This window comes from Terrapene carolina, unplaced genomic scaffold (genome assembly GCF_002925995.2).
Source record: "Terrapene carolina triunguis isolate 2854851 unplaced genomic scaffold, T_m_triunguis-2.0 Scaffold68, whole genome shotgun sequence".
Taxonomy (NCBI): domain Eukaryota; kingdom Metazoa; phylum Chordata; order Testudines; family Emydidae; genus Terrapene; species Terrapene triunguis.
Genome location: NW_020664419.1, coordinates 58,932,532 through 58,945,290, shown reverse-complemented (window position 1 = coordinate 58,945,290; position 12,759 = coordinate 58,932,532). Strand labels below are relative to the sequence as shown.

General features: G+C 38.6%; 1 protein-coding gene across 2 annotated transcripts in view; it reads right to left on the bottom strand.

The window, feature by feature from the left end:
* The window catches only part of NUP107 (nucleoporin 107), a 41,881-nt gene that overhangs the window by 13,480 nt on the left and 15,642 nt on the right, over positions 1-12,759 (bottom strand). For both annotated transcript variants that reach the window (XM_026648789.2, XM_026648791.1), the window contains 7 exons: positions 12,529-12,600; positions 11,887-11,975; positions 10,606-10,684; positions 8,936-9,049; positions 4,964-5,054; positions 3,420-3,496; positions 2,780-2,839 (listed from right to left, as the gene is read on the bottom strand). In XM_026648789.2, coding sequence (XP_026504574.1) covers positions 2,780-2,839; positions 3,420-3,496; positions 4,964-5,054; positions 8,936-9,049; positions 10,606-10,684; positions 11,887-11,975; positions 12,529-12,600 — 582 coding nt within the window. The remainder of the gene's footprint in view (positions 1-2,779; positions 2,840-3,419; positions 3,497-4,963; positions 5,055-8,935; positions 9,050-10,605; positions 10,685-11,886; positions 11,976-12,528; positions 12,601-12,759) is intronic.

Genomic DNA, 12,759 nt, shown 5'->3' with positions numbered 1-12,759 from the left:
TTTTAGATTTTTAATCCTTAGTATTGTACCTCCAAGTTTTTCCTACCTATATTACACAGATTTTCGAAAGGACCTAAAGGAGCAAGGTACCCAAATCAAGCTCATTTGAAAATTCCAGCCTTTATGCCCAATCCTTTTCTGAATCATGCTAAGCTCTTGGCATCAGCAACATGTTGTGGCAATGAGTTCCACAAGCAAATACTACAGTGTGTTAAAAAGTTTCGCCTTTTATCAGTTTTAAATTTGATGCTTTTCAATTTTATTGAACATCCCCATTCTATTATACAAAGAGTGAAGACCAGGGCCCAATCTACCTTCTCTATGCCATCATGATTTTGTATACTTTTATCACACCCCCTTTTCTTCATCTCCTCTCCAACGTAAACAATTGCCAGTCCATGCCTCCATTCATTCTTCTTTTCCACTTTCTGAATGTCCTCTATTTAGACTCAGACTTTAAGGCCAGAAGGGACCATCATGATCTAGTTTGACCTCCTGCACATTGCAGGCCACAGAACCTCACCCACCCACTCCTGCAACAGGCCCATAATCTCTAAGAGAGTTACTGAAGTCCTCAAATATTAATTTAAAGACTTGAAGTTATAGAGAATCCACCACTTATGCTAGTTTAGACCAGCAAGTGATTCATACCCCATGCTGCAGAGGAAGGCGAAACCCCTCCCCAGGGTCTCCGCAAATCTGAGCTGGGGGAAATTCCTTCCTGACACCAAATATGGCGATCAGCTAGACCCTGAGTATGTGAGGAAGACACCCCCGCCCCCTACAGCTGGACACCCGGGAAAAAATTCTCTGCAGTAACTCAGAGGGCTCCCCTCTGCCTCCATCCAGTGGCCTATCTCCAGCCACTGGAGAGATTTGCTAATAGCAGTCACAGGTAGGCCATAGGAGATTGCCTGCAATAGCAATACCATCCCCTCCATAAACTTAGCGAGCTCAGTCTTAAAACTTTGGGTTTTTGCCCGCACTATTCCCCGTGGAAGGCTGTTCCAGAACTTAACTTCTTTGATGGTTAGAAACCTTCATCTAGTTTCAAGGCTAAACTTATTGATGGTCAGTTTATATCCATTTGTTCTTGTGCCAATATTGGCCCTTAACTTTAACTCCTCTCCCTTCAGTAGAGTATGAATCCCTGATATTCAACCACCAAAAGCTTACAATGTTTCAGAGCAAAAGGTAGGAACAGCTGCAAAGAACAACCTAAAGATTATTCAGAAGTGACAATCAAAACTAGTTATGGGGCCTGGACTTGGGGCTTGACTGTGCTCATGACTGTCACAGGGTGCACTCCCTGGGAGGATCTCATGCCTATATAGAAAGGGGCTCAGCCACCTCCAAGGCAGCTTCCCATTTGCTTCCTCTGGGCTGGAGGAAAGGGTGGACAGTGGAAATCAAAGGGAAGAGTGCGTGGGATATGCAGCAATCATGGACATACTTCTATTTAAGTCATGGATTTCTATTTAAATTGCTGATGAGAAAAATATAAGTAACAGAGGAATCATGGGTGCACCAATATTACTAGCAAGCCCTTGACAAGATACCCACCCTTCCTCAGCTGCTGAGCCTACCCACAACCCCACTGAGAAGTGCACAGATCCACCTCTTCCTTTCTAGTTGCTGAACTGGAGTTCAATCACCCTTCCAAAATGCCTTTGCAACCTCAACTGCTATACTACATGCAAAAATCCTCAAAACAAGCACTCATTCCCCTCCCAGATGGTGAATGTGCCCAGTCTAATCCCACATGCAAAATCAGCAAAAGTTTTCTACTATATCTTTTTTAGACAGAGTGACCAAAACTGAACATGATATCCCAGATACGGTCACATAATGGAATTATGTGAATAAATAGTAATATTATCAGTACTACTGTCCATTCCTTTCCTTGAGGATCCTAACATCTTGTTTATTTTTATTACTGCTACACATTGAGCAGAGATTTTTGCTGATGTATCAACAATGATGCTCAGGTCTTTGAGTTGCTACAGTTAAATGTAGAACTTAAAGTTGTCTTTTCCCAGATCCAGGTGCTTCAGCCAACATACTTAGTGCCCTCCTTAGGGAATTGGAAGGATTACATTTTGAGGAAATGAAAGAAAAATTAATATGTATATCTTAGTGATAAAAGATGGGGGCGGGGAAAACATACCAAAAATATGTGAAAGGTCTAAAACCAAGAAGAAGAAAAAAAAGAGGATAATTTAAGGTGTTAAAAGGAGTAATGGGAAACAACTGAAAAAGGCACAATTTGGCTGAATATAGGAAAAACCTGACAGTGAGATTAGATTGTAGAATAATCTCATCAAGTGGTGAGCGGCTTATTGGTTAAGACTTAAAACTAGACCACACAAAATAGTGAAGATAAATGGGAAATACTCTTGCATCAGCAGGGAGGTGGACTAAATAGCACATTAGGTCCTTTTCCATCTCACACTTCTGTCATATGAAAGCTAGTTTAATGTAGCTATCAAAGAATACTAGAAATCTGGACTGACCAAAACAGGAAAATCTGAATTGGCTCTATTGATAGACAGCAAAACAAAAACAAAAAAAACCTGTAACGTTCAATTGTGCTAGCTTAATTCAGATATGATAATGATGTAAAGGTGTCTATCATTTTTACGATCTTCTTGTTTACTAGGTTTTACAAACATTACACAAGTGACTGTGCTAGCTATCTAAAATTCTGCTCTCAGCTATGAGAAAGAAATGCATTTTTACCAAGAGAAGTAGTACTTATCTTACATGAAAGATTACATACCTGTTTGAGGTTCCCACTGAGTGCTGCGTAGATTGCTCTCTCATATCTATTAAACTGCTCCTAATACATACATTTAAAAAAAAAAAATCATCTCTATTAGAGTTCTTGTTCAACCTCATAATCACTTGAAATTTTACTAGACACCAATCCATTATAACAGGGTCAATTCAGCAGCTTCCAAAAATAGTTAATGACTGCTGTTTCAACGAAGGGCTAAATATACCTCCAACCCCCAAGATACCTTATTAGGCAATACTATATTGAGTTGGGAGAAAGGGGAGATTTTTCCTGACCCCAGTGCATCATCTTATGCCGAGAAGAATGAAGATCAGCAGTCCCTGTAATGATATCTTAGCTAATATCTACAGTTTCGTTCTTATTCCTAAAAAAAGACTAATCCTTTTTAGATATTTCCTAAGCCATTTGTCTCAGTCGTGATGCCAGTTTCACAGATTAATTAGGATACACAAATATACTACACACTTGAGGAATCCTCTCAGAAACACTGAAAACAAATCCCTCTGAGATGTAAGCATAAAGGGTAGATTCAGCTGTGTGGAAGTGAGTGTCAGCATCACTCGATTTCAGGAAAAAAAAGTTTACCCATTAACAATATCAAGCAACGTAATATTTATCTTACATCTTCTGCCATTCGCCAACAGCTGATTTTCCAAATGCATCTATATGGATTCCCTTCCACTGGTTCCAGCTCTGTTCCTATATGTAAAGAATAATTTAAAAAGCAGTGGGTATTTGAAGTTTCATAGAATCAGAGTTCAAGGCCAGAAGGGACTACCAGATCATTAGTCTGACTTCCAGTCTACATCACAGGCCATCAACACCACTCAGTAGCCATACACTAAACACAACTGAAATTGGACCAGCCCACAGGGGACTAGACTACCATGTGCCACAGACAGAACAGGAGGTTGTTTTTCTGCAGTGTGGTGAGCATGTTTTAAAATTACAGTACACCTCTACCCCGATATAACACTTCCTCGGGAGCCAAAAAAATCTTACGGCGTTATAGGTGAAACCGCGTTATATCAAACTTGCTTTGATCTGCCAGAGCGTGTAGCCCTGCCCCCCTGGAGCGCTGCTTTACAGCGTTATATCCGAATTAGTGTTATATCGGGTTGCGTTGTATCGGGGTAGAGGTGTACTTCAAAAAGTTTAGCTGCAGTTTTGTCCTTAAACAAAAACTTAATGAACATAAACAGACCTTTTTACTCCCACCGCTGGGCTGAGCCAGAGACAGGGACATGGATTGAGGGATACCTCACTAAAAGGAAATACAGCAAGGCAGGGCGTCAACTGGCACATGGATCTGTGCTCGCTCATCTTGGAAAGGGTATATACGAGAGGAAGACTCTGGGGTGGGAAAAAGAGGCTATATACAGGGTACACTGGTGGGACATGGAGGAGAAATAAGGAGATATAGGAGATCCAGATCCAGAGGGCTCGATCCTGTGAGATACTGGGCACTCTGGCTCTAATTCAGCAAAGCACCTAAAGCATATGCTTTTTTTTTTTTTTTTTTTTTTTTTTTTTTTTTTTAACTGGACTGGATCTTGACAGGGCTCGATCCTGCAAGGTACTGAAGAAGAGGTGGTAGAGAACTTAAAGCTTTCCATGTGTCTCAAAGCATCCCCTTTCCTCCATTGTACACCATTCCCATTACACCAGAAAGGGGAAATTCTTACCACCAAAACTTTTTATTGACTTGTTAACAGCTGCAGGAACGGAGTCCTGCTTTGGTGAGCTCAGGGGGGCACAGTGCTTGGATAGCTGGGATAAGTTAGATAGCACAAAAGTGTGTGATGAAAGATTAAAAGGCAGTGGTGAGGGGCTGTCTGGAAACCTTAAATATTTGTTTCCCAGTCATTAAGGTTTGAAGCTTTAAAGAAATGTAGATGAGTAAGAGTATCTCAGTAAAGTAATTTTTGGTGCGTTAGCAGGATTTGGTTGAAACACTTTCAAATTTAATCATTTTTAAAGAAATTTCAATGTTAAAATATTCATAAGGTGTCAGCTATAAAGACAAAGAAGGTTCCTCCCCACCATACACCTGTGAAAGTGTTTTCAAAACATAAAAGGGCCTTAAAATGACAGTTAGATCCAGACAACAAGAAAATCCTATGCCTTCTTTCTGGATCTGCTTCAGATAAATTTTGATCTAGGTACCTCCATTTACGTTCGGATCATGATACAGTTTCCACCCTTCAAGAGTTGCAGCTCTCCAGGCCTGACCACATCGTTTGCACAGGCGTTGTGCCTGTAAAACAAAGGACATTCTGAGCAACAGTTTTCAAGGCAGCAAAAGCACATGTATTCTCCTCTAGCGATGCATAGATGTTCGAACATGGTTAATCAACAAAAGTGTTTCTTTGCACAAACTAATGTGCTTATATTTTGGCAAGTCTAAACTCAAACTAAAAGGATCTTAAAATAAAAATTCCAGGTTTTATTTTTTCATTGGTTTTGTTTTCCAGTGATGTATATAGGATTTTTCAGTAGGTATTTTCAACAGCGCAAGAGAAGCACCATAGTACAACTACCTCTCTTTTTCATTTGCTGGCTTAACCCATTGTCGTATATTCTTCACTTCTAACTAGTTTTTAGGGCTGTCCATTAAGCACAGTTAACTCACGCGATTAACTCAAAAAAATTAATTGCGATTAATTTCAGTCTTAAGCGCACTGTTAAACAATGGAATACCAATTGAAATGTATTAAATATTTTGGACGTTTTTCTACATTTTCATATATATTGTATTCTGTGTTGTAATTGAAATCAAAGTGTATATTATTTTTATTACAAATATTTGCACTGTAAAAATGATAAACAAAACATAGTATTTTTCAATTCACCTCATACAAGTACTGTCGTGAAAGTGCAATTTACAAATGTAGTTTTCTTTGTTACATAACTGCACTCAAAAACAAAACAATGTAAAACTTCAGAGCCTACAAGTCCACTCAGTCCTACTTCTTGCTCAGCCAATTGCTAAGACAAACAAGTTTGTTTACATTTACAGGAGATAATGCTGCCCTCTTCTAATTTGCAACGTCACCAGCATTGCAAGGCATTTATGGCTAGATATGCAAAACATTCGTATGCCCCTTCATGCTTCGGCCACCATTCCAGAGGACATATTTCCATGCTGATGATGCTCGTTAAAAAAATGTGTTAATTAAATTTGTGACTAAGCTCCGTGCGGGAGAACTGTATGTCCCCTGCTCTGTTTAACCTACATTCTGCCATATATTTCATGTTATTGCATCATGGGGTAGCCGTGTTAGTCTGTATCCACAAAAACAGCAAGGAGTCCGGTGGTACCTTAAAGACTAACAAATTTATTTGGGCATAAGCTTTCGTGGGTTAAAAAAAAACAAAAAAAAAAAACACACACTTCTTCAGATGCAGCTGAAGAAATAAATCTGTTAGTCTTTAAGGTCCCACCGGTCTCCTTGTTGTTTTCATGTTATAGCAGTCCTGGATGATGACCCAGCATATATGTTGTTCATTTTTAGAACAGTCACTGGAAATTTGACAAAACACAAAGAAGGTACCAATGCGAGAGTTCTAAAGAGCTACAGGACTCGACCCAAAGTTTAAGAATCTGAAGTGCCTTCCAAACTCTGAGAGGAACGAGGTGTGGAGCAGGCTTTCAAAAGTCCTAGAAGAGCAACACTCCGATGCGGAAACTACAGAACCTGAACGCCAAAAAGAAAATCATCCATCTGCTGGTGGCATCTGACTCAGATAATGAAAATTAACATGCTTTGGACTGGATTGCTTTGGATTGTTATCAAGCAGAACCAGTCATCAACATGGATGCATGTCCCCTGGAATGGTGGTTGAAGCATTAAAGGGACATATGAATCTATAGCGCATTTGGCACGTAAATATCTTGCGACGCCGGCTACAACAGTGCCATGAAAATATCTGTTCTGACTTTCAGGTGACATTGTAAACAAGAAGCAGGCAGCATTATTTCCTGCAAATGTAAACAAACATGTTTGTCTGAGCGATTGGCTGAACAGGAAGTAGCACTGAGTGGACTTGAAGGTGCTAAAATTTTTATATTTTTTTATTTTTAATGCAGGTTTTTTGTGCATAATTCTACATTTGTAAATTCAACTTTCATGATAGAGATTTCACTATAGTACTTGTATTAGGTGAATTTAAAAATACTATTTTTATCATTTTTACAGTGCAAATACTTGTAAATAAATATAAAGTGAGCGCTGTACACTTTGTATTCTGTGTTGTAATTGAAATCAATATATTTAAAAATGTAGAAAATATCCAAAAATATTTAAATAAATGGTATTCTATTATCTTTTTAATCACGCGATTAATCGCTTGACAGCTCTAGTTGTTTTAGATGAAGTATTTTATAGTTTCTGAAAATATGCCCCTTGGTGCAAAGGCCTAAAATCCATCTTTTTGTGTGAAATTTTTCGACGTTATTGAGGGAATTAGGTACCCAACTCTCAGGTGCTTTGGAAAATTCCATCCTTTGTGCTGACAATATAAATCAGGCTATATACTGCCATGAATAGTCTTACTCAAGAAGTCTGCTTCCACCAAAGCCAATTTTGGTACCTACTCTAGCTATATGAATATATAGCAGGAGTAAAAGTGATAGGGGAGAAAAAAAATAGGCTTGCGTGGACTGTAAGTAAGCACACGTTGTTGAAGGTTACTCATCTCACACCCAGTTACTTACTTATCTAACTGATGTATCAATTCCATGACTGACAGAACTGCCAGAATAGTGAGGCAGACTGTGTTAAATGGTCATGCTTTCTTTAGTCTTTTCAAGCTGCAGTGTCTGCAATAACTTGTCACTTTTGGGAATGATGATGAAGAGGGAAGAAAACTGAAAACACTGATAGCTAGGGATAGTGGGATAATACTTTCATCTCTAACAAGTGACTATATTCCTATGTTCCTAAGATTGTAAGATCTTTGGAGCAGGAACTTCTTCCCCCTCATTATGCATGGGTACAGTGCCTAGCATCCCGGCAGCCCCTAGCCCACCACGGAGACCTTCAGATGCTACCATAATACAAATATTTAATTATTAATCATGAAAACCACTGGCACAATGGGGAGCCTCTACCCAAGACAGACCCAGGATAGGAACTGCAAGGGTGCTGCTGAATTGAGAACACAGCACATACCACGGCAGGCTGACCTCACAGTGACCGTGTTGTAATTCCCCTCAAATTTGTGGGCAATAGTAGATTTACACCACAAATTATGTACCGTATTAAAAAAAAAAAAAAAGGCAGAGCTACATTCAGCCAAAGGATTAATGGAAGAGAAGAGTAACCTCTTTTGTGCTGGTCAAAAGCACAAACTCCTACTATCCTATGCATGCCTATCCAGGAGTTCTTCAGAGAGATTTGACTACTGAAGCATTTATGGCTTGCCAGGGACAACAGAAAAAGGAGGAAAAAAGGAAGTGAAGTAGAGTCATCTTTCTCCTAGTAAACATGAAATCCGGGTGCTATTTTCATAGCTTCAAATCGGAGTCATCATTAAGAAAGGAAGCCATTCTTAATGTTTACCACAGCCACGTAAAACCATCATTAAATGATTATATCAGCAAACAGAAAAAAAGCACCCTTGCAATTCAGTACTAGACGGAAACCCAAGAAGAATCAATTATGCTATTTTTCAAATTTGTACAGCACTCATATGCGAAAAAGGAGGTGCACAGGATAATTTAATAGTTTTGAAAGGCGCAGTTTACAAGCTCTTTCAGATGTTCTAACTGTATCATACAGCACTGAGCAGTCAGTACTAAGCCACTTTAGTACCAAGCAGTGCTACTAATGTGCTGGCCTGACAGCCCTAAGTCCAATTTATCTACCATAATGCCTGCTCTCAACCCAAAGTTGCACTGGTTTAACTAAAGGTATGATTTTAAATTCAGTGTGGACACTCATATCAGTTAAAAACTGATTTATAGCAGTTTAGCTAACATGTGACATCAGCAATCAGCACCTGTAATCGGATGAAAGCTAAACTGATATAAGCATGTCCACACAGAAGTTTGTAGTGGTTGAACTAAATCAGTTTTTATAATGGTTGAACAAGTCCGAAGGAAAGGGAAGGACACTACAGGTTTCTGTGGCTTACTTCATCCGTCATCCCAGCTCTGATAAGAGTGAATAGGTACTTGAGTAACCTGGCATCATCTTCTCGATCCAAATCATCGAGTGGCATTTTCTGTCTTATGGGGGCATCTGGGTCCTACAAGAAAAAAAGAAAAAGGAAGGACAATGAATCCTCCATCCCCTACACTGCAGATATTTCCCTCTGTATCCATGTCTCAAAGGTTATGAATGACAGTAAATCCATCTGTACTCACTTTCCCATGTTGACAACAGTCTGACTAGTCTGCATAAAAACTGGCATTACATTCCTGATCTCTCCTCTTCGCCTCCCCAGTCACTGAGCCTGAGAGATTACTATTCATCAATTTCAATCCTTTCGCCTTCTCAAAAGCCCTGTCCTCTTGCTCCTTTCACCACAAGCATTTCCCCCTTGTAATCTGCCTCTCCAGATAGCAGACCTTTTCCTTTCCTACCTTTACCTTCGAGTTCTTCAAGAAGGCCATTTACAACTGTTACATTGACTTCCTCTCTTCTCACTTTCTCGTGGATCCCTCCAGCCTATTTTCTGCTTTCTTCAAAACACTGAAACCGCTCTTAACGCCACTAACCACCTCCTCCTCACCAATTCTCAAAGCCTATGCTCATCTTTCTTGACTTTGCCTCTGCATTTGATACAGTTGATTACTCCTTCTTCCCGGACAGTCCTCCCTTGGTTTTCAATACACAAGAAATAATAATGGGAGGAAACCAGAAGAGGATGATAGCAACCCAAAGGCTCCAAACAGAATCGGGGTTTCATTGTGTAAGTGCGGTACAAAAAGTGTGTCCTAGAGAGCTTACAAATAGTGCTGCACATCCAATTCAAACAAACATTTTGTTCTTACTTTTAGGTCCCTACACCACACAGCCCAAATCTAAATTGGACATGGCCTTCTTTCATATTCCCCACTGTTTTTCTCCACACTTCCAATGATGTCAACCTTGATACCCCTTTTATTACCTTGCTCCATAAGCATCTGTCCCTGACATTTGGCATGCCCTCCCCAAATCTGTTCATCAAGCTAACCTCCTTTGTCACAAAAATTATTCTTGTAAGGTTTTTGGAAGTGAGGTTTTAAGCGAAGGGGCAGAGGTAACTAAAATTAAAAAAATAATTTCAAAAAGGGAATCAGAAAGGCACTTGCACAACATGATGGTTTGAGTAATCATGTTATTTATTGTCACTTGTCTTTAATCCACTCCACCCTCCTTTATCCTTGTTGATTTAGGATTTTCACATGTAGTGTCAAGTTAAATCAAGATTATTTGCTCTTCTGGGTAGAGATACTGTTTGTTTTGAAGCACCTAACATTTTGGGGCACTTAAAAAAAGTACCAATAAAGCCACTCACCTCAATGAATAGCTAAGAAGTATTTCTACTGAAAAAAAGGGGAAGGTGAAAAGAAAAACAAAATCCATGATGGACTAAAGTCGGATGCCCAGAACAATAAAGACAGTGTACATAATTTCCCCAAATGGTCAGGGCTGCTATCATAAAAAAGAAGTCTACTGCAGGAGTTTTTCCATTTTTAAGACAGAACTCCTGACCTTTTGGGGAAGTTGTGCTAGGTAGGGAAAAAAAAAAAAACACTAGTTACCCCAAAAATCCAATTTACACCTACTATGAAGCCAAACATTTTAAATTATACTTACTAGTTCAGTTACCAGGGGACGAGTACTTCCAATGTATGTGCTGAACTGTCGCTGCTTCAAAATATGTAGAGTATTCTCCCTAAAAGCAATGAGAAGTGTTCTCTTTAAAGAGACATTTAAGATATCAAATGTTTTTTTCAAAATGGCACATCAAAACAAAGTAATGGATACAGAACCCATCTTGTGAAGAATCAAAGTATCAATTTCTACAGTTTACTCTGAGGCCTGTCAGCTATAATACTGTTGTGTAAATATAATTCAGCTAAAAACATGAAAGTAGCCCACCAACTGATATATGATCAAATTCACCTAGATTTGTTTCATTCATCCAAATAATGGAATCATTTCAGTGTGGTAAACTAGATTGTATATTAAAATTCTAAAGTCAGCCTAGCACACTCAGTTCACTTCAGGATTCCAGAACTTATCATTGGCCTTTCAAGTCTGATTTAAAATCCATGGTGGGATTTGGTATTTTCTGACCTGAACCCATTGCTGAGAATGAATATGACAAGAACTACTGTTGCCAAGGCGTTATAGACACAGTAACGACGACAAGGACTTGAGCAAAGAAATAAAAAGGTGCAAGTGAAGGGACAGATCATTGTATTAACACACAAATGTGAACTATTTCATCCATCTTAAATAATAAGATTACTATCAGGCAGCTACCTATTAATTATTTCTATTGTGGTAGTACCTAATGACCTCAAACAGTGATTAAGGTACTATTGCACTAGGCATTGGATAAACTATACTGACAGTCCCTTGGCAGAGAAAAATTACAATCTAGGATTTTGACAATTGAATAAATAGACAAAAAGGGGTAAAACAAGGCAGCAACAAAGGCAGGTGTGTTTGCATAAATAAGCAAGCACAGTGGTGTCAGTAACCTAGCCACTGTAGACAAATCAGTTCTTGTCTGTTACATATATTGCTCACAAAAATAAATAAATGTGAAGTTAATGATTTGCCTCTTGGTTAAATTAAAACCACTCACATTACATCACTTTTGTTTTCCCTAAAGAAATGCACTGAATTCTCTTTTTTGGGGAAGTCGCCGTGTCAACAGCTGACCAAAAAACATCCTTAGCTTTTAAAAAGCTGGCAACTCCTTTCATTTTCTTTTTTAATTCTTAGAGGTTTTTAAAAAACTAACAGCAAGTTGTAAAACAGCTTTATCAACCAGTTTGCTTTAATACTTGTAGGAAGCATGCAGTCAGTGTACATAATACAAGAGAAAACTTCTGCATGACCCTTAATGATGATTCAATAACTCACCAATATACAGATTTTGCATAGAACTCAATGTTGTCAGAGAAATCTCCAATTTCATCCTTGGCAATACTCTCTAACCAATCTACCACCAGCTGGAATATAAAATTAAGCTGTTTTTTAAAACACTCCTGTTACAAATATAATACCAGCCTCCCAGCCCAATCCTAGCCTATTCATTATCTTTGTATCCTAAAATGTATATACATCTCCAGATCACTGCACCCATATCTCCTAAGTAACCAAGCATGACTGATTGCATGTTCAATCCCAGCTTTTGTTAGCCATTCCTGTTACAATACTGATTAGCAGCTTATTCTGCTCCATATGTTGGCTAGTAAAGGATAGGCCAGACGAGGCTAGCTCTAAAGACTCCTAATCCTCTGCCCTTTTCATATTAACTTCAAGAACGTATCTGGCCTCCATCAATGCAGAAACTAAGAAACTTTTGCCTTCACAAAAAGAACCGTGCATACAATCCCTAATGAGGTTATATAACCAAGGAAACCCATTTTAGAGAAATATATAGTGCTAGAAGCAGTTTAATACTCTACATAGCATTTGTTATAGTTTATAATGGAGTATAATGAATATCTAAAGCTTGTTAGCTTATCTACTCCCATATCTTTCTCAATCTTTAAATCATACCTGGCTTTGTCGAACCAATGAGTCTTTCTGAAACAAGATGCCTACAGCCGTCTTTTCGCTAGCATTTAGAACCTATTTAAGAAAAAGCTTTTATTTTTTAATAAAAAAAATAAAGTGTCAGAATGTAAATGGCAAAAACAAGAGAATTCAGGGAAGGCAAATTAATATCATATCCACTGACCTTCTACAAGTTTTATGTTGGTAGCTTAGAAAAAAATAACTCATTATATC